Raw genomic sequence first — 22,105 nt, forward strand, 5'->3', positions numbered from 1 at the left:
GCTCGCATTGTATGCAATACACTTGGCCAAACTCTAAATAGACCAAGGTGCAAATAGTGGAATTGAAGAGGGTTGCAGCGAAAAGTTGTGTGGATGCTCACAATTCCAGGAGCTCTGGTTTTTCTCCCTGTATTTTTTACAGGAAGAAAAACATTCTCCTCTTAGACAGTGTTACATGAATTGAGCCACTGATGTTGCTAACAGCCTAACACCCATCCCTTTTGCCTTTTTTGTTGGTAGGGAGGAAGAAGCTATTCAATTAGATGGACTGAATCCTGCTCAAGTTAAAGAAATCAGGGAAAAGGCTGAAAAGTTTATGTTCCAAGCAGAAGTTAACAGGATGATGAAGTTGATCATTAATTCTCTGTACAAGAACAAGGAGGTAAGTTGCTTTGAAAAGCTTCACCCCGCTGTTTTGTACTCGAGTTGATTCTGAGACATTTGCCCTAATGATGCTCTTGACTTTCTAAATCTGGCACTTTTGCTGTACCAAAGCATTTAGAAGTGTTGAATGTTCAACATTCAGTAACTGGCTGCATAATCTATTACAATCTATTATGGATGCAAGGGAAAGACTGATCCACAAATACTGTTGGTGATGCCAACCATTGGCTTGTGCCCATTATTTCATGGTAATTGTATGTGGTGTTCTCATAAAACATGATTGATTGTGTTAGAACCACTGATTACTGCCATTTGAAGTTCTCAGTTAGGTAGCAAGGTAAAGATCACAAATACCAGTGTATATATATTTGGCTGCAGGATGTTAATTTGATGTTTATTGTTATCAGATATTTCTGCGTGAACTGATTTCTAATGCTTCTGATGCTCTGGACAAGATCAGATTGATATCTCTAACAAATGATACCGCACTACATGCTACAGAAGAGATGACCATTAAGATCAAGGTTTGTTTTCATTCATTTGTCTTTGAAATGTAGTAAAATGCTGCTAGACTAACTGATCACTATTCAGGACTTGGTCAGGCATTAGACACCATACACAATACAGATTGGCAGGGGTGCTAGCTGAGATATCATGATGCCTGTCATAACATTTGGTGAGTTTGAGTCAGTTCAGGATTTGGTTCTTTGTTCTACCACTTTTGTGGATGAATACCTGCAAACACACACTCCAATTGTAGAATTGGTTATGTGTGCTGAAACTGCTGTTAACTTGACAAAGTTATCTTCCTACCCCTAATATAGTTCACACCTGCCTACGAAGTCTAAATTTGTTCTAATAGCGACTACATTTAATTTAGATATTGTGCACATTGTGGTTTGTGTGATATTTCAATATGATGGAACAAATCTGGATTATCTGTTTATACAAATGAGAATACAATAATAGTTTGGTGATGGAATGTTTATGCTTGATTTTGTTTTTTCCCTCAGGCTGACAAAGAGAAGAACATGCTACATGTCACTGATACAGGCATTGGCATGACTAAGGATGAACTGATCAAAAATCTTGGCACAATTGCAAAATCTGGAACAAGTGAATTCTTAAATAAACTGACAGAAATGCAAAGTGATGACCAGTCTTCCTCTGAGCTAATTGGTCAGTTTGGTGTTGGATTCTACTCTGCTTTCTTGGTAGCAGATAAGGTCATTGTAACATCTAAGCACAACAATGGCACACAGCACATCTGGGAATCTGACTCCAATGAATTTTCAATAATAGAGGATCCACGAGGAAATACACTAGGACGTGGCACTACTATCACGTAAGTTAAACCTTGCGCGTTCAAATAGTCTGGGCTTAGAACAGTGTTCCTTGATCTAAGTGGGAGGGGAACATTTGGCTGGTTGGCAGTATTTGTAAAGAGCTTGCAGCTGTTGGCTAACAATCATTAAAATGTGTTGGGGTAATTAATGCTATAAAGGGGTCAATACTGATTTACAAAATCAAATGTTTGGAATAGTCTAAATTTTCTATGTTCTGTTTACTTTAGGTTAGTCTTGAAGGAAGAGGCATCTGACTACCTTGAACTGGACACCATCAAAAATCTAATCAAGAAATACTCCCAATTCATTAACTTTCCCATCTATATCTGGAGTAGTAAGGTCAGTGAAATATATAAACTTGAACAGTTGAGTGAACTCAACTAATTTCTAAATATAATAAAAGCTTCTCTTAATAGACAGAAACTGTAGAAGAACCAATGGATGAGGAGGAAGCTAAGGAAAAGGAGGAAACTGATGATGAGGCTGCAGTTGAAGAGGAAGATGAAGAAAAGAAGGCCAAAACTAAGAAGGTATGAACATTTTCTGTTAGATAACTGGTTAGGAAGCTGGAGACATGTCTCCCAGCAATTTGGACTTGGGACTTCAGTATAAGATGACTTGGAAATAAAACTAAATATCCAAGTGTACTAATTAGGTGGCATTGTAAATAGGAATAATTACTATATTTTCTAATGCTAGAAACCAGAGATTTCGTGGAGTGCTTTTTGTGGGTCCAAGTGCAGAAATCACTAAAGTCTAGTAGACTGGTACAAAGACATCACCTTTTCAGGAGGGATGTTTAAAAATTTTCATCCACTGCTATTTCATCTAATAGGATATGCCAGAGAAAATGGACCTAATCTTAGAACTAGATTTTTCAGGAATGCCAAAGCACTGTTCCCCACAGTCGGCCTGATTTATCTCCCAAAAGCTGAGGCTGGATCAAATCTGTTTGAAAGCCAAGATTGTCATAAATTGTGCAACTGAGGACGTGTAGATGCAAAATCGTGACACAATTTGAGTGCCAGATCAGGTTTGGTGGGTGGGTGGGTGGGGGGGCTAACTATATAGGTGTGCTGTCTTGTTCCTGGGCTGATTTTTAATTCTCAATTCTTGCAGGTTGAGAAGACAGTTTGGGATTGGGAGCTGATGAATGACATTAAACCAATCTGGCAGAGACCAACCAAAGAAATAGAAGAAGAAGAATACACTGCTTTCTACAAGACCTTCTCAAAGGTTTTAAAAAAATTAGTCTTTAAGATTGTCTGTTCCCAACTTTTGTAGCCTGTTAGTGACTGTTCTGGAATGAGTGAGCCATAATGAATGCTGTACTAACATTTATGCTGGTGCATGACTGTAATGTAGTTTCCCTTGTGTATTTACAAAGACTTTTCTCTTTTCCAGGATTCTGATGAACCAATAGCACACATCCACTTCACTGCTGAAGGGGAAGTCACATTCAAGTCCATCCTGTTTGTGCCTAAAACTGCACCCCGTGGTTTATTTGATGAATATGGATCAAAGAAATCTGACTTTATTAAGGTATACTAAGGTTTTTTAAAAATCATTAGAAATATTGCCTTCAAGTGCTTAACGTAGCAACTTTAACTATGCCAGAATTACTACTAGAACTAGATACTTATTGCCCTAACTTGCATCCACCCTTGTCAATGGGAAAGGAACATTTGCAGGTAGTTTCCTGCATGTTAACTAGAAACATTGGATCCAACTAACACCATGTCTGAGGAAAGTTTCAGTCCTGCTTTTGTGAACCACCAGTTTGTTCTTCCATAGGGGTTGATTCAAATTTCACTGCTATATAGCAAGAATAAAACCTTTCAGAATACAAAGATAGTTCCTTGCATGATTACCAGCTTATAAGCACATCTCTGTTCTGCTGTGAAATGCATTTCTAACTAATGAACTGGTAGACTTTAACGATTAATCTAAGCTTCTTTGTTGTAGTTGTTTGTTCGTAGAGTGTTCATCACAGATGATTTCCATGACATGATGCCAAAATATCTGAATTTCATCAAGGGTGTAGTAAGTAATCATTTTTAAATTTGCATTTTACTGCATGCACATGGTGTCTCGCTCGCTTACAAAGGAAGTATGTAATGCCTGAACTTTGCAGGCAAAGTAATCACTGCCATTGCCCAAATATATGAAATAATTCAGAATCTTCATGTACAGCAAAATCAATTTTGAAAGCCATTCTGGCAATGTAAAATAAAGCAAACAGAATTTTTCAATATTTTAGGTCAACCTCAGCATAATGCTAATTTAGCTATTTTAGTACTTAACATGAACATGTTTTTGCAGGTGGATTCTGATGATCTACCACTGAATGTATCCCGTGAGACTTTACAACAGCACAAACTGTTAAAGGTACATTGTATTCATCTATCAAAGCTGGAGTATTGCTGAATATCTTATGCCCTTAATTCTTAATGATTAGTAACATTTGAATGTCTTTCAGTATAACTGACTTTTGAGCTCTAGTCTGCCCTTGTGTGGCTTGATATTGACTCTTTCCCCCAGTGCTGAATAATTTGCATATCTAGAGAAAATCCAACTTATAATAGTTCTGGTGTCGAAACTTGTTTGCTACATTGAATTTCTAATTTTCCTAATTATCCACCAAATAGGTCATTAGAAAGAAACTAGTACGCAAAACTCTGGACATGATCAAAAAGATTGCAGAAGAGAAGTACGAAGATTCATTCTGGAAGGAATTTGGGACCAACATCAAGTTGGGTGTAATTGAGGATCACTCCAATAGAACACGTTTGGCCAAATTGCTGCGCTTCCAGTCCTCTCACCATGAATCCAAGCAGACTAGTTTAGAGCAGTACTTGGAAAGAATGAAGGATAAGCAAGATAAAATCTACTTCATGGCTGGAGCAAACAGACAAGAGGTGAGGTGGCAGATTGTGCTTGGATGATAAACTGTGGGGGACTCTTCCTTTTGCTAAGTGCATAATGCTACTATGCTGAACAAAATGGGGCGTGTTACTATGAGTTTTGGTTTGAAGTATGGCAAGTAATTAGATACTGTTTTTGTTTTACAGGCTGAATCTTCTCCCTTCGTTGAACGACTTCTGAAGAAAGGTTATGAAGTGTTGTATCTGACAGAGCCTGTAGATGAATATTGTATCCAAGCTTTGCCTGAATTTGATGGAAAGCGGTTCCAGAATGTTGCTAAAGAAGGGCTGAAATTTGATGAAAGTGAAAAGGCTAAAGAAAAACATGAAGCAATGGAGAAGGAATACGAGCCACTCTTAACCTGGCTAAAGGACAAAGCACTAAAAGATAAAGTATGATTGGTACACAAAGAAATACATAGAAACTAGAAGCAGGAGTAGGCTATTTGGCCTACACCACTTATTTTGAGCATAGATGATTGCATTCAATACTTTAATCTTCCCACCGCCCCCCCCGGCCTGTATCCCTTGAGCCCCAAGAGCTATATCTAATTTCTGCTTCAACTACTTTGTGGTAGTGAATTCCACATATTTCACCACCCTCTGGGGAAGAAATTTCTTCCCTCAGTTCTTAAAGGTTTACCCCTTATCCTCAAACTATGATCCTTAGTTTTGGACTCCCCCCACCATTGGAACATTGTTTCTGAATCTACTCTACTCTGTTCACATTTTGTAAGAGATCCCTTCTCACTCTTGACTCCCAATGAATATAATCCTAACTGACTCCTTGTATGACAGATCTGCCATCCCACAAATCAGTCTGGGAAACCAAAACTGCAATACTCCAGGTGTGGCCTCACCAGCACCCTATACAATTGCAGCAAAGTGTCCCATACTCAAATCCTTGTGCTATGAAGACCAACATACCATTTACTGCCTGCTGTACCTGCACGCTTGCTTTCAGTGACTGATGCATGAGGACACCAATGTCTGAGTATCTACCCCTCAATTTACATGTTAACTTATTGCTACCAAAATGGATAACCTCATTTATCCACATTACTGCATATGCTCAAACACAGCCTGTCCAAATCACACTGAAGCATCTCTGCGTCCTCCTTGCAGCTCACCCTCCCACCCAACTTTATCTGCAAATCTGGAGATAATACATTCAGTTCCCCCTTCCAAATCATTAATATATAATGTGAACAGTTGGGGTCCTGGCAGATCCCTATGGAACCCCACTAGTCAGACTGCCAATCAGAAAATGACCCATTTATTGCCAACTCTTTGCTTTCTATCCATGCAGTAACATACTGTATTTCATTTGTTTGTTTGCAGTGTATAACAAACCTAACTTGCAGAACTTTTCTGTAGATGTACATGTCAGAAGGATGACTCAATGCATTCCTAAAGTCAACCTGAACTTGCTGCTTGTGTGTATAAGTATATGATTCTGGGGAAGGGAAGAAGAGCTTTTTCAAATTTCCAAAGAACACTATGCTAATAAGCAACAACTGAAGGCCTGATTTAATAAATCAGGACAGCACCAAATGAGGATGCCTAGAAATTGGGAGCAGATGTAAGCCAACCCTCTTGAGCTTGCTGGCCTCAACTCCCATTCCCCACCTATTCTAATAACTTAAACTGTCCACCTTATCAAGCCCCCTCGGGATCTTTAGTGGATTCAGGTCCAACTTTTTCTCAAAATGAACCTTCTCTGAACTGTTAAGGAGATGGAAACTACAACTGTAGCTGTGATCTCACTAGCACCTATACAAAATCCCTGCTTTTTGTTGCAAGGGGAATGGAATATACTTGACGACATTCTATTTGCCTTCCTAATCATTATATCTAGATCCTCTACCTCTACAATCTCTAAATGTTTTACTTGGCAAAGAACAGAATAGGTTCACCTTTACCCACATACACTCATCTGAGATGTTTGCTCATCCCTTTGCAGACACTCTACCTCCTGACAACTAACTTTCCTATCTCTTTGTCAGTAAATTTAACTGTACCTTTGATCCTTCATCCAAGTCATTGATAAATTGTGTATGGCTCGGGCCCAGCACTGATTCTGTGACACTCCTTTTGTCACATCTTGCCAACTTAAATGACCCACTTCTTGGTGTTGGTACGGATAGAGGATTGATGACTCAAAATTCAGCCTACACCATGAATGATTACTTTGCATAATAACTCTTGAGACACCATCCAAAAGCCCCTTCATCCATGTTACTTTGGTATCTTAATCCGTTTTATTTGGAAGGACAGACTGGATCCACTTTCGGGCAGATGGAAAATTTTAACCTTGTATTTTATTTTTAAGATTGAAAAGGCCATACTGTCCCAGCGACTCACAGATTCTCCTAGTGCTCTTGTGGCTAGCCAGTATGGGTGGTCTGGTAATATGGAAAGAATCATGAAGGCTCAGGCCTACCAAACTGGAAAAGATATTTCCACAAAGTAAGTAAGAGTTTTAAAATGACGACATGCCTTTAACATGGTGAAGAATTGTACTTTGCCTTTACAGTGCACATTTTTAATTTCCTCCCATTCTTGTTGCTAAATCAAAGGTTATGCTGTAACCTACAAACTGCAGAATGAGCACAACTGATAGCTTGTGGAATATAGTTCAGCAGCTAGCTGAAATGGGGCTGTGCTTCCAAATGCCAATGGAGTGTGTGTTGGTGCAAGAAGGAATGGCTTAGATTAGATTGGTGCATTCTATTCTAATCAATCCTATAAATTCTTACAGTTACTATTCTGGTCAAAAGAAGACATTTGAAGTTAATCCAAGACATCCTTTGATTAAAGAGATATTGAAGCGAGTTAAGGTAAGTTTTTTTTTTTAAAAAAACTGTTTCAGGGAGTTCCTCAATGAGGTTTTGTACTGTGGCTATTAAACTTATTCAATTGCTTCAATGAGATGAGCAGATGTAAGAAATGCAAATATTAAACAGCTTTACCAATAGTGTACCATTAGTGAGCCATCTCAACATTTGTTGCAAATGTACAATTTAATTCCTGGGTTAGCACTAATTGTGGTGATGGGAAAGCTCCCCTTTGGGAAGGAAGTCTGATATTCTTGGCCAGTGTTTTACAAAGTCCTGAGCTGCAGGCTAATGTAAAGCTATTGTCTTTGTAGGAAAATGAGGATGATCAGACTGCTACAGACCTTGCTGTGGTATTGTTTGAGACTGCCACATTACGTTCAGGTTACCTGTTACCAGACACAAAGGCATATGGTGATAGAATTGAAAGAATGCTTCGTCTAAGCATGAACGTAGACCTCGATGCACAGGTACATCATTGGATTTATGTACATGTTCTGTTTAAACCAGTTTAGATCAAAACCTCTAGAATTTGGGTTGTTTTGAAAAAATCTTTCATGTATTGTGAAAGTCCTGCTAATTTGAAGTGGACTAATGAAACTAAATTGTACTTTTTTAGGTTGATGAATATGAAGAATTTGCAGAAGAAGAGGTTGAAGATGAGGCAAAAGATGTTGAGGAAGATGAAGAAACAGAAGAAAAACAAACTGAGGTGGGTATTTAAATCCTGCACATATCCTATAATTCAAGAACCACATTCAGTAGATGGAGTCACAAATTTCTCTTTCTCTTTCCCCACCAACTTCCAGGAATCCACAGATATAAAGGATGAATTATAAGGAATTGGGAGACTACCATTTGCATTGAATGAACGGGGAGGTGTAAAATACTGGGACAAGAAACCATTGAACAGGATGTTGAACAAACAATTCACTTATCCCTATTAAAGGTCTGGGAGGGCAAAGGAGTTTTGTATGTTACTTGCATTCCTTAAAGTGAAATGACTGTAAATTTGTAATATTTAAAATGACTTTCTTGTGAAAAACTTGTCATGTAAACCATAATAAACCTTTTCCACAAACTTGTTCAAGCTTGTCTTTGTATTTTGTATTAAACAGTTGGTGCATGAAATCTAATTTAGTTTGTGAGAAGATGCAAATTTACAGGGATGTTGCCAGGACTGGAATTACAGAAATGAGATTGAATAGGCTTGGGTTGTTTGCCTTGGAACAGGAGGCTGAGAGGAGATGGAGTGGATGGGAGGGGCATAATGGTCAATGTAGGAGGCCTAAATTGGTGATATATCACAGGGTCTGGGATGCTGCCTGGAAGGCAGCTGAAGGCTATGGTGTCTGGAAACTGGGATAGTGGCATAGGCACTGTAATAGACATAGTGTTTGGCCTAATACATCCAGTAATGAATATAATTGCAGCCTTGCCACTCTTGGGAGTCTGCCTCTAAATCTAATCCTGTATGGCTTGTAATCACTTTGCGAGGGTGAGGATATTGTTCAGAATGTTCCTTTTCACTCGACTGTGTGCTGCCTTTTTGGGACAAACTGGACAAAGGCTCTATCACACCTGTTTTGTAAATCCCTTCCCTGAAGATCATCAAGTGTTCACTGCACTAGCTATCTAAAACTAGCTCTGGATGTTGCTAGAAGGGACCGCAACTCCTCCTCTGTTGTTTTTCTTGGCTGGCTAGATTAATTTTTTTAGAGTGTGACATGGGTGTCACTGGCTGGTAATTTATTGCCCATCTTCAAAATTAGTACACTTTTAACCTTTCCCTCTAGCATTCTAATCTTCAGAAGTAGATGTTAATTTTAACCTGATTTAACTAGAATCCTGCAAGTTGCCAGCTTCGCAGTTTCTTAAATTCTTTGGGAATGCACAAGTTGTAGGGTCAAAACCCACCCATTTGAGCCATCAAGGCACCCACAAAGCTTAATCATGGTGACAGCCAGAGTGTCAACTTATTGATCTAGCTGCTTTGCTGAGATGCTATTTCACAAGCTGAATAGTCATAGAACCATAGAAAATTACAGCTCAAACAGGCCTTTTAGCCCTCCTTGTCTGTGCTGAACCATTTTTTGCCTAGTCCCACATCCCTCCACACCCTGCTCATCCATGAACCTGTCCCAAGTTTTTCTTAAATGTTGTGACCCTGCATTTACCACTTTATCCGGTAGCTCATTCCACACTCACACCACACTCTGCATGAAGAACCCCCCTCCTAATATTCCCTTTAAACTTTTCTCCTTTCACCCTTAACCCATGCCCTCTGGTTTTTTTCTCCCCTAGCCTCAGTGGAAAAAGCCTGCTTACATTCACTGTATCTATACCCATCAAAATCTTATATACCTCTTATCAAATTTCCCCTCATTCTACGCTCCAGGGAATAAAGTCCCAACCTATTCAATCTCTCTAAATCATCTTCTCAAGTCCCGGCAACATCCTTGTGAACCTTCTCTGCACTCAACCTTATTTACATCTTTCCTGTAACTAGGTGACCAAAACTGTACACAATACTCTAAATTCAGCCTCATCAATGCCTTGTATAACCTTACCATAACACTCCAACTTTTATACTCGATACTCTGAATTATAAAGGCCAATGTACCAACGGCACTCTTTACAACCCTATCCACCTGTGACGTCACTTTTAGGGAATTCTGTACATGTATTCCCAGCTCCCTCTGTTCAGAGTCCTACCATTTACCCTGTATGTTCTTCTTTGGTTTGTCCTTCCAAAGTGCAATATCTCACACTTATCTGCGTTAAATTCCATTTGCCATTTTTCTAGTTGGTCCAAATCCCTCTGCAAGCTTTGAAAACCTTTCTCACTGTCCACTACACCTCCAATCTTTGTATCATCAGCAAACTTGCTGATCCAATTTATCACATTATCATCCAGATCATTGATATAGATGACAAACAACAATGGACCCAACACCGATCCCTGCAACACACCACTAGTCACAGGCCTCCACTCAGAGAAGCAATCCTCCACAACCACTCTCTGGCTTCTTCCGTTGAGCCAGTGTCTAATCCAATTTACTACTGCCCCATGTATACCTAGCGACTGAACCTAACTAACCTCCCATGAGGGACCTTGTCAAAGGCCTTGCTGAAAGCCAGGTAGACAACATCCACCGCCTTCCCTTCATCCACTTTCCTGGTAACCTCCTCGGAAAAACTCTAATAGATTTGTCAAACATGACCTACCACGCACAAAGCCATGTTGACTCTCCCTAATAAGTCCCTGTCTATCCCTTATCACACCTTCCAATAACTTGCCCACCACCGACGTCAAACTTACTGGCCTATAATTTCCCAGATTTCTTTTGGAACCTTTTTTGAACATGAGCCACCCTCCAATCATCCGGCACCTCCCCCGTGAATACTGTCCTCCGAGGAATCGTGACAACTGATGTCCAGTAAGTGCTATAACCAAGCATGACTACAAATGGAACCAGTAGTGATTTAACATCTGAAATGAAGCAAGCTCACAAATTCACTTCCAATTTATTTGTAATATTTTGCACAATGACTTGCCTGACCAAAACAGATCTTTCCCAAGTTAGACATTTCAATATGAAAATAATAACTTGAAGTTGGGTTGATTGGCTATGCTAAATTGCCCTTAGTGTCAGGGGGATTAGGGTAAATACAGGGATAGGGCCTGGGTGGGATTGTTTGGTGCAGGCTCGATAGGCCAAATGACCTCCTGCAGGATTCTATGATTTAATGGACAAACCATTTTCTGGTTTGATTTGGGCATTTTCCTTCCATTGTACAGTGTTGCAAAGAAAAGTTTCTCATTGCAAAGTCAAATTAATCTTGAATAGACATAAACCCCATTTGCACTTGATAAGCCAGGCTTACATTAGAAGGTCAAAGCCAAACATGACTTGCAAAATGCTTTTACTTCTAACAGCAGGAACATTAAATTATTGTAAATGGGTATGTGCCAGTGGAAGAATTACCAGTTTAATTAACCTGTTTTACCTCCGGAAATGGCTACATCACCAACATTAACTAAAGATCCCAGTAAAGACAAAGTAAATGTAGGGAAAAAGTCTACCGTTGAGATTGTAGAACATAATGCCCATGTTTTTAAATATAGATCTGTCATCTATAAGCAAATTAAGTTAGATCATAGCTGACCCATATACTTTATGGAAAAATTGAATCTTCTATTCCACTTCAATGTTTTTCAGAATTATGAGTCTGTGCTCTGTCTTTCAAACCCAGCAGTTCTGTTTTAAGCTCGCCTGGTTTAGGTGGAATTTCTGGTATACTCTAAAAGAACAGAAAATTGGAATCATTACTTTTGTCAAACAGGAAAGTTCAAAATGAAGTTGATGGTTCTAATATAAATGATAAAGCATTTTCTATAACTTAACATAGTTAGTAAACATGCCTGCATTCAATCTTGCAGCCCACTGAATGGAGGGCTCATCACTGCTACAAGCTTTGAGGTCTTTTACAGTCCCTGCCCCTGAGCCAGTAGCTGAGATGTTTTGGCCTCAACTACATTCTGTGGTAGTGCATTCCATAGATTTACCACTCTCTGGGTGAAGAGGTTTCCCCTCAGTTTTAAAAGGTTTACCCTCTTATCCTCAAATTATGACCCCTAGTTCTGGACTGCCCCTACCATTGGGAACATTCTGAATCTACCTTGTCTAACCCTGTTAGAATTTTAAGGTTCTATGAGATCCCCTCTCACTCTTCTAAACTCCAGTGAATATAATCCTAACTGACTTAGTCTCTCTCCTCATGACAGACCTGCCATCCCAGGAATCACCCTGGTAAACCTTCGCCATACTCCCTATCATAGCAAGGACATCCTCTGATAAGGACTCCAGGTGTGGCCTCACCAACACCCTATACAATTGCAACAAAATATACCTGTACTCAAATCCTCTTGCTATGAAGGCCAACATACCATTTGCCTTCTTTACTGCTTGCTATACCAGTGCGCTTTCAGCAACCGATGCACAAAGACTCAAAGGTCTCTGAGTATCTACCCCTCTCAATTTACACCTATTCAAGTAATAATCTGTCTTCCATTTATTACTACCAAAGTGGATAACCTCAAATTAATTGAAGGTCAAAGGAAGTGCGTTTGAGATCCAACAAATACCAATGGTAAGCAGGAGAGATTCCTGGTCAGCTATCTGGTGGCAAGACATTTGGAGTCTCCACCATTACCATCCATAGCTCCAGACAACATGCATGTGAAAGTGTATATTACCACAGCAACTCAGACTACCTTGAGGAAAGGAAGTGGGCACATTATCAGGGGCAGCACGGTGGTTAGCACAGCTGCCTCACAGCTCCAGGGACCTGGGTTCAATTCCCAGCTTGGGTCATAGTCTGTATGGAGTTTGCACATTCTCCCCGTGTCTGCGTGTGTTTCCTCCAGGTGTTCCGGTTTCCTCCCACAGTCCAAAGATGTGCAGGTTAGGTGCATTGGCTATGCTAAATTGCCCCTTAGTGAACTGGGATGGGTAGGTTAGAGGGAATAGCGGGGTAAATATGTGGAGTTATGGGGATAGGGCCTAGGTGGGATTGTTGACGGTGCAGACTCGATGGGCCAAATGGCCTCCTTCTGCATTGTAGGGATTCTATGAAAGCTTGAGTGTGATACAGACTGGAAATGCTAACATGCCAGACCTGCTGAGTTTTTCCAGCATTTTCTGTTTTTATTTCATTAATACAGGATTTTTATCAGGACCTCCCATCAAATCTGAGCAACAAGTCAAGAATGTGCTGGATTTTATTTTGCTCATGCAACTGTTGTAACTCTAAAATGCAATATAAATACAAAGAGAGTCTAAGTCCTTCTGTAATCACTGCTTCAACCTATCTACGTATGTTCAACCTTAGGGTACTGTAATTTGTTAACTAAAATGTGTACTTCAGTCACAAGGAAAGTTGATAAAATTAAAGCTTTAACTTGATTCATACCTTGATGGTTTACATAAAATGGTATTTGTATACAAAAGTTCACTCATTTTCTTGATAACTCTTAATACTACAAACATTGTTTCCAGTAAATCCTCAGCTTATTTTGTAAAACTGTTGGCCAAAAAAAAAACTTAGAAATTTCACTGTTTCCTTTATTTGGTTTATCGACCACATTGACATCTTCAGCTGTGTTTGGCAAGTCTTTATTAATTCAGAATTTGAACCAACCAACCACTGGTGTGAAAAAATTGTAGTTTTGAAAAAGATGTAACAACCAAAATGTAGGATGGATAAATAAAATACACTACACCTTTTAATAAAAATGATAAAGATTAAAATGTATAAAGAAACAAAATACATTAATACTAGCGTGCGAGATGTGGAAAGGCAGAGGTAGGAACATTTACAAGACGGGGAAAAAAGCATTACATCCGAATTTGTGCAGTGTCATTTTCCATTGATTTCCACATTAATGTGGAAAAAATATTTTAATTAGAATGGAGAGATGTGGCTCACGTGTCTTTATGCCACATTTCAGCTATGTGCTTAGAGAAAACAAACACTGATTAAAGTTCAATGCAATAATCAGCCCTTAATTTTCATATCCTGGTGGTAAAACGGCAGATGCCTGGAAAGTTCCCATGCAGGGTGTGCAGAATCATAGAATCCCTACCGTGCAGGAAACCGCCATTCGGCTCATCTAGCCTGCATCGACAACAATCCCACCCGGGCTTTATCCCCGTAGCCCCACGTGTTTATTAATCCCACTGAAACTAAGGGTTAATTTAGCATGGCCAATCTAACCTGCACATCTTTGGAGTGTGAGGGGAAAATGGGAGCACTCGGAGGAAACCCATGCAGACACGAGGAGAACATGCAAACTCCACACAGTCACCCAAGGCTGAAATTGAACCCAGATCCCTAGCGCTGTGAGGCAGCAGTGCTAGCCACTGTGTCACCATCGCTCTTTTAAGTGACTTTGTAAAGCAGTGCAATCAAATCACCAATTCCAAAAGAGGGTGTGTTGGTAGTTTACAAAAGAGTCATATTACCATAAACCTGAAGTCATGTTGCCAATCTACCCTTTCCCAGCAAGGGGACATCAATGGTGAGGATTAGGGAGGTAACTAATTGTACAAGATTTCTCACTCACCAAATCTGGTCTGTAGTACCTGTGTACTACTTCTGCTCCTGCAAACATTGCGAGAATGCTTGACCCCAGCATCTTCAGATAACGAGACCAGGACACCCCTGCTGGCATCTTTATTTGCTAAAATAGTCTCCTAACTCGCAGTATTGTTGACTGTAAAACAAACGTGGGACATCATTAAATATTAAGTGAAAACAACTGCAATCATGAATCACCAAAGCAGTTAACTTTTCACAATTTGTACTGTAAAGTGAACTGACAAGATTTCAGAAATTGAATATTCTGATCAAAGCATATTAATTTGGATACAGTAAAGTGCATTTAAAATCTTCCCACTGTTGCTTGTAGTTACCCCTACCAGGGGGGTCTGTCATCTTGGAATATCATGCTCATTTGTCTTGCATCATCCTCACATCCATTGCAGCCCATCTGCAACCGTTCTTTGACGAAGTCCATCGTACCATGATTGCCCTTTAGGAGGGATCTCTGTAGTTTTTCAGCTCTGATCAAATGGCTGAAATACTGACGTTTTCTCTTCTGGATATAACTTTTTAAGAGTTCTTTTTGTTCTTACAATTTATTTTATGGTCTGCAATATCAACTTTTAAGCATTTGTTTGAGCATCCTTGTTTCAAAGGCCTCTATTTTCTTCATGCATCTTTATTTATTCTCCAGATTTCTGAAACATATGGGAAAGTGGACAGAATGTGGCATCTTGAGTTTGAGTTTTTTTCTTGTTAACACATTTCTTTAGCTTCATAAAATTACTTCTGGCTCTCTCTATCCTGCTTCTGACTTTCAGCATTGTATCTACTATCTTCAGTTATCACTTGTCCTAAATAGACAAACTTGTTCCAGTATGCCACCATTCACTTCAATCTTCACTCTCATTTCTTCTAATGTATTCTTTCTGTCTATCACTGTTTTGGTCTTTTGGGTGTTCATGCTCCATCCATGTTCTCAACTTCAAAATTTTACTTGTTCTATATTTTGTGTAGCCTTTTCTGATTTAGTAGTGTGTTGTCAGTGCACAAGTTTGTTAGGTTCTTGCCTCCATTTTTTAGTCTTAGAAGTATATCTTGTTGTGTGTTTAGGTTGAATAATTTTGATGACAGTACACAGATTCATCGTACTACTCCCGTCGCTCAAAACATGTCTTGTTATCCATCTTCCAGTTTGATGTTCACTGTTTGGTTCTAATACAGGCTCTGGATAAATCTCACATCTTTATTGTCAATGTCACATTTCAGTAACATGTCATTGGCACTTGGTGAAAAAGACAACTGAATGCTTTTTCATAGCCAATAAACTATATGCAAATGTTCTTGTTTATAGATATTTATTAGAGATTGTTCTTAAGTTAAATATTCCCACTCTTGTTCCTACTCCAGGTCTAATTCCAGACTACTTCACCAATTTCTACTTACATTATTTCTTTTATTTCCAAGATCCCTTTCATGACATTAACGTTTTGGTTCTAGAATCTAAGATTTTCCGCTGTACCACAGTGTATTGTGCAAACAGCTGAACTGATTCAGATTGCACTTTTGAGTTTTTTTGCTAGTGTTTTTCTAGACTTATCTTGAAGGCATATGAACTGCATTGCTATGCATGCGATTTGGTGGCTGGTAACAAAACATAAGTTTTGCCACAAGTGTCAATTGTTTCTTCTAAAAAGGGCAGCACGGTGGCACAGTGGCCGGCGCTGCTGCCTCACAGCGCCAGGGATCTGGGTTCGATTCCCAGGCTTGGGTCACTGTCTGTGTGGAATTTGCACGTTCTCCCCATGTCTTTCAAATGTGGCTTTCCTCCGGGTGCTCCAGTTTCATCCCACAGACCAAAATATGTGTTAGTTAGGTGCATTGGCTATGCTAAATTTGCCCTCAGTGTACCCGAACTGGCGCCAGAGTGTGGTGACTGGGGGATTTTAACAGTAACTTCACTGCAGTATTAATGTAAGTCTACATGTGACTAATAAATAATCTTTAATTTTAAAATGTTGGCTAATGTACGTAAAGCATGGCGACATGAGAACCTGCTTCTAACACACGTTTTTGACTGAACAAATCCTCAGTGAGAGTTTAAGATGCAACAACGGCAAAATTTTAATAGATAATCTGCTAATTACTTGAAGTACAACTCAACTAGATTTTTTACTCAGAATTATACCCATGATACATTTTTAAGTTATAAAATTGCATCCCTTTCCTAACAGCACTGTACGGCGCCACATGGACTGCAGCAGTTCAAGAAGGCAATGTCTTTGAGGGCAACCAAGAACAGGCAGCAAAGGTGTTGCCTTGCCAATCTTGCTCATATCCTATGAAAGCATGAAAAAAAAATTGTTTCAGATGTAATTTTATCTTCTAAAAAACGTGTAGCTCTAGGATTGGGCACAAGCATACATAGCAGAACAAACTTCAGAATATGTGCAAAACAAAAGCATATACTATTTTTTTTACTCTTCACTCGGAGGGCGAGGAATCTTTCAAATTCCCCACCCACGAGAGTTGTGGATACTCAGTTGTTGGATATTTACGACTTTATGGGTAGATTTTGAATTCTTAAAGGAATCAAGAGATATGGAGATTGGGCAGCAAAGTAGAGCTGTGGTAGATGCACAGCCATGAGTGACATTGTTGAATAGCAGACGCTTTCCGCTGCCTTGGAAAAGCAGCCAGCATAATTAAGGACCCCACGCACCCCGGGCATTCTCTCTTCCACCTTCTTCCATCGGGAAAAAGATACAAAAGTCTGAGGTCACGTACCAACCGACTCAAGAACAGCTTCTTCCCTGCTGACATCAGACTTTTGAATGGACTTACCTTGCATTAAGTTGATCTTTCTCTACACCCTAGCTATGACTGTAACAGTACTTTCTACACCTTTTACTTTCTTTCTCTATGAACGGTATGCTTTGTCCGTATAGCGCGCAAGAAACAATACTTTTCACTGTATGCTAATACATGTGACAATATATCAAATCAAACGTGAGGGGTCATACATATGAAATAGGTGCAGGTCTACTCCGAATTTTTAAGATCGCCTGGGATATTGTGCACTGGTAATCTGATGTCTGAGGCATGACTACACTTAGCTGCTATTTCAGCCTGTTCGAGAGAGAACACTTGGTCACATGTTTCCTGTGGACAGAATGATATATCAGGAGGATAGCTGAGATTATACAGCTGGAAGTTTCTCTAGATAGCCAGCTGCATAACTTCCCCCTTGGGCAGATGCCAAGCAATCTTACAATTAGAAAAACAAGATAGGAAATAGCTGCTTTTCTTTCATTTTTGATAGTTTTGAAAAAAGTTAATTTGGGATTCTTTCATAAAACGTGTTAGAACATTCGGAACACAGAAAATTATATTATTCGGGTAGGTGTGATAAACGAGTGGACTGGAATTGACATAGCACATTCCTCAAGATATACTTCACAGCCAATTAATTAGTTAGCTGCTTGTAACCTCCTGAGCATTTTGTTAACTTATCCTTTTCACAAAGTCTATCTGATCTGCTGAGTGTTTATAGCAACTGCAATAGTTTCAGTTTATTAAGAGAAAAGAGCACAGCTGCACAGACTGGTTGGACCAAACAATCCATCCCTATATTGTGAATTCTATGGCAAGGGAAGGGCAACTCCTTAACTCTTGTATCCGCGAGACTGAGTTACATACCATCTAATTGAATTGCTGATGAAGCTGGGGATAATTTGGCCTTGGAGGGAATGTAATGTTCATTTACCAGATTGATACTTTGGGGGGGGGGGGGGGGGGGGGTGTCCAAGTGGAGACATTACACAAACTACAGATGCTGTCAGACCTGCTGAGATTTTCAAGCATTTTCTGTTTTTTTGTGAGGGATTAGAGTACGTGAATGCGAGACGAGAGTATGTTCGAAATATGAGTATATAGAATCCCTACAGTGTAAAAGGAGGCAGTTTGGCCCATCGAGTCTGCATCAACTCTCCTGACAGAGCATCTTACCCAGGCCTACCTTCTCACCTATCCCCACAACCCACATATTTACCACGCTAATCTGCACATCTTTGGACACTAAGGGGGCAAGTTAATTGGCAGGAAAATAGCATTGATGTTTGTTTGGAGGACTGGGGCAGACATGATGGGCCAAATGGCCTCGTCCTGTGCCATATTTCTGTGAAAGGTGTTGGAGGCAGAGGCTGGAATTTTACCACTCTGCCTACCACGGGAATCAGACCGGGAAAGGGGCGGAGAATGGGAAAGTCCATTGATCTCAATCCACCTAACCTGCACATCTTTGAAGTGTGGGAGGAAACTGGGACACGCAGAGGAAACCCACACAGACATGGAGAACATGCTAACTCCACACAGTCACCCAAGGCTGAAATCAAATTCGGGTCCCTGGCACTGAGAGCCACACACGAGTGTACAAGTGATGACTAAGATGAGAATGTGAGACAGAGATATGAGAGAGTGCATGTGTGAGAGGAGTGTGTCGAACATGAGAATCCAGCAGCTCTCTTCCCATTTGAACCAAAGGAGCAGTGACACCCCTCCCACTAAAACTAACAAAGATAAGACTCAAGTACACTTTTTGAGCAAGAGAACTTTTTAATTAAAAATAAACATATATATATATATAAGAAATAAATTGTGCCAAAGAAGCGAATCTGCGTGTTTCCCAACCAGAAACCATGGATGAACAGGAATATCCACTGCTTGCTGAAGTCTAGGCGTGAGGCGTTCAAGTCAGGCGAACCTGATCTGTACAAGAAAGGCAGATATGATCTACGGAGATCTTTCAAAGATGCCAAAAGACAATACCGGACCAAACTTGAGTCCCAGACTAGCCACACAGACCCCGGCCGACTATGGCAAAGCCCGCAAGACATAACAGGCTACAAGATGAAGACATGGATGGGATACCCAGACGAGCACTCGGATCCTGCACGGTTCAACTGGCAGGGGTATTCGCAGACATCTTCAACCTCTCTTTACAACAATCTGAGGTCCCTATCTGCTTCAAGAAGACGACCATCATCCCAGTATCAACAAAAAGCCAAGCAGCGTGCCTTAATGACTATCGTCCAGTGGCTCTGACATCCATCATTATGAAGTGCTTTGAAAGATTAGTCATAGCACAAATCAATTCCAGCCTCCCGGATTGCCTGGATCCATTACAGTTCACCTACCACTGCAACAGGTCCACAGCAGATGCCATCTCCCTAGCCTGCACTCAACCCTGGAACACCTAGATAACAAAGATACCTGCGTCAGACTTCTATTTATTGACAACAGCTCAGCCTTCAACATCATTATTCCTACGAAACTCATCTCCAAACTCCATGGCCTGGACCTCAGTTCCTCCCTTTACGACTGGATCCTGAACTTCCTAACCCACAGACCACACAATCAGTAAGGATAAGCAATAACACCTCCACGATCATCCTCAACACCAGTGCCCCATAAAGCTGTATTCTCATCCCCCTACTATGCTCCTTATACATGTATGACAGCGTGGCCAAATTCCCCTCCAATTCAATTTTCAAGTTTGCTGATGACACCACCATTGTGGGTCGGATCTCAAGCAATAACGAGACAGAGTGCAGGAATAAGATAGAGAATCTGGTGAACTGGTGCGACGAAAATAATCACCCCCTCAACATCAACAAAATGAAGGAGACAGTCATTGACTTCAGGAAACGTAGTGGAGAACATGTCCCTGTCTACATCAATGGGAACGAAATAGAAACGGTCGAAAACTTCAAGTTTTTAGGTGTCCAGAACACCAACAACCTGTCCTGGTCCCCCCATGCCAACACTATAGTTAAGAAAGCCCACCAATGCCTCTACTTTCTCAGAAGACTAAGGAAATTTGGCATGTCAGCTATGACTCTCACCAACTTTTACAGATGCACCATAGAAAGCATTCTTTCTGGTTGTATCACAACTTGGTATGGCTCCTGCTCTGCCGAAGACCGCAAGAAACGACAAAAGGTAGCGAGTAGCCCAATCCATCACGCAAACCAGCCTCCCATCCATTGACTGTCTACACTTCCCACTGCCCCAGCAAAGCAGCCAGCATAATTAAAGACCCCATGCACCCCAGACATTCTCTCTTCCACCTTCTTCCATCGGGAAAAAGATACAAAAGTCTGAGGTCATGTACCAACTGACTCAAGAACAACTTCTACCCTGTTGCTGTCAGACTTTTGGATGGACCTATCTCGCATTAAGTTGATCTTTCTCTACACCCCAGCTATGATTGTAACACTACATTCTGCGCTCTCTCCTTCTCTATGAATGATATGCCTTATGCCTACAAGAAACAATACTGCATATTAATACATATAACAATAATAAATCAAAACACTTTTATAAATTAGGCTTTTGCACCCGAGTGGTCTGGCTCTTCACAATAAGAATGTTCCTTCAGTGCTCTTTGGAGGTCAAAAGGGTTCAGTGGCTGGAAAAGTTTGGGAAACCCTGATCTAACACCCTCTTGAAAGTCTCAATGGAACCTACTTCCAGGCAGTGGATTCCAGGCTCTCTTTTTCCCTCATATGCTGCTCTCGCCTCCCCTTAGATCTATCTCCACCATTCATTCACCTTATCCCCATTAGCCAGTTCCACATGCTTATCACTCTCTGGGTAAGGAGTCTCACAACACCAGGTTAAAGTCCAACAGGTTTATTTGGTAGCACAAGCTTTCGGAGCGCTGCTCCTTCATCAGGTGAGTGAGGAGCTGTGTTCACAAACAGGGCCTATATAGATACAGACTCAATTTACAAGATACTCTCTGGGTATGATGTGGAGATGCCGGCGTTGGACTGGGGTAAACACAGTAAGGAGTCTCACAACACCTGGTTAAAGTCTGACAGGTTTATTTGGTAGCAAAAGCCACTAGCTTACGGAGCGCTGCTCCTTCTCAGGTGAGTGACTCTCTGGGTACACAGATTTCTTCAGAATTCCCAGTCACTAAAAAGCTGGAACAGGCTCCAGGGGTTAAATTACCTCCTTTTGAAGCACAGCTTCCATTCAGGCAAGGTGTTTACCCTCTCCCAGCCCCACTCGCACTCACCCCATTCACACTCACCCTCCTGCCGCTCCTCCAGTGCTTTAACCTCCAGCCTGCGCAGGGAGGCGGATGTGCTTCACTCGCAAACGTCCCCTCACTGCGCTGCGCGAACATTGGTTCCACCCTCCGGAAACAGCCCCGGGGTGCCGCTTCCTTCCTTGACCAGAGCCAGCTTTAAAATAAAGGAATGCGTTACTGACCAGTCATTAACCCGGCCTCCTCACCCCTGCACTGACCACACTACCCCCTTGCCCTCCGGACTCTCTCGCGCCACCTCACACACACCGACCGTTAGCAATGGAACCCCCAGCCCAGTTCAAACCGGGTTATACCAATATTGCAAGAGGGGGGGAAACACAAAACACTAAATGTGAATATTGTTACCTCCATCACAGTAAGTGAAGTTTCAATCACTGATTGGGAAAT

The 22,105-nt window shown here is 40.7% G+C and overlaps 2 protein-coding genes across 5 annotated transcripts; one reads left to right on the forward strand and one right to left on the reverse strand.

Moving 5' to 3' along the window:
• The first annotated feature begins 169 nt into the window (after positions 1–169).
• On the forward strand, positions 170–8,576 carry hsp90b1 (heat shock protein 90, beta (grp94), member 1). The gene is made up of 16 exons (XM_078219654.1): positions 170–382; positions 792–908; positions 1,398–1,729; positions 1,958–2,069; positions 2,147–2,260; positions 2,850–2,966; positions 3,135–3,272; positions 3,696–3,773; positions 4,053–4,118; positions 4,379–4,648; positions 4,802–5,047; positions 6,987–7,123; positions 7,416–7,494; positions 7,806–7,961; positions 8,111–8,203; positions 8,301–8,576. Exons 1-16 carry the CDS (start codon positions 317–319, stop codon positions 8,328–8,330), a joined length of 2,151 nt encoding a protein of 716 aa, XP_078075780.1. The 5' UTR covers positions 170–316; the 3' UTR covers positions 8,331–8,576.
• A 2,428-nt stretch (positions 8,577–11,004) lies between these two features.
• Positions 11,005–21,997, reverse strand: uqcc6 (ubiquinol-cytochrome c reductase complex assembly factor 6). 4 transcript variants are annotated; one of them, XM_078219657.1, is made up of 4 exons: positions 21,969–21,997; positions 21,698–21,851; positions 14,621–14,770; positions 11,005–11,796 (listed from the first exon to the last, which is right to left on the reverse strand). In XM_078219657.1, exons 3-4 carry the CDS (start codon positions 14,726–14,728, stop codon positions 11,701–11,703), a joined length of 204 nt encoding a protein of 67 aa, XP_078075783.1. In that variant the 5' UTR covers positions 14,729–14,770; positions 21,698–21,851; positions 21,969–21,997; the 3' UTR covers positions 11,005–11,700. The 4 variants fall into 4 exon arrangements, with proteins under 4 accessions (XP_078075783.1, XP_078075785.1, XP_078075782.1 ...); XM_078219659.1 differs by lacking the exons at positions 21,698–21,851; positions 21,969–21,997 and adding an exon at positions 21,880–21,948; XM_078219656.1 differs by lacking the exon at positions 21,969–21,997 and having other exon boundaries at positions 21,698–21,948.
• Positions 21,998–22,105: the final 108 nt, after the last annotated feature.

This window comes from Mustelus asterias, chromosome 9 (genome assembly GCF_964213995.1).
Source record: "Mustelus asterias chromosome 9, sMusAst1.hap1.1, whole genome shotgun sequence".
NCBI lineage: Eukaryota > Metazoa > Chordata > Chondrichthyes > Carcharhiniformes > Triakidae > Mustelus > Mustelus asterias.

Coding starts and splice junctions, on each gene's coding strand:
- uqcc6 (XM_078219657.1), bottom strand. CDS start 14,728: ATGCCAGCAGGGGTGTCCTGGTCTCGTTATCTGAAGATGCTGGGGTCA. Junction 11,797..14,620: donor GGTACTACAGACCAGATTTG/GTGAGTGAGAAA, acceptor CTGTTCTTTTAG/AGTATACCAGAAATTCCACC.
- hsp90b1 (XM_078219654.1), top strand. CDS start 317: ATGTTCCAAGCAGAAGTTAACAGGATGATGAAGTTGATCATTAATTCT. Junction 4,649..4,801: donor CTGGAGCAAACAGACAAGAG/GTGAGGTGGCAG, acceptor TTTGTTTTACAG/GCTGAATCTTCTCCCTTCGT. Junction 5,048..6,986: donor ACAAAGCACTAAAAGATAAA/GTATGATTGGTA, acceptor TTTATTTTTAAG/ATTGAAAAGGCCATACTGTC.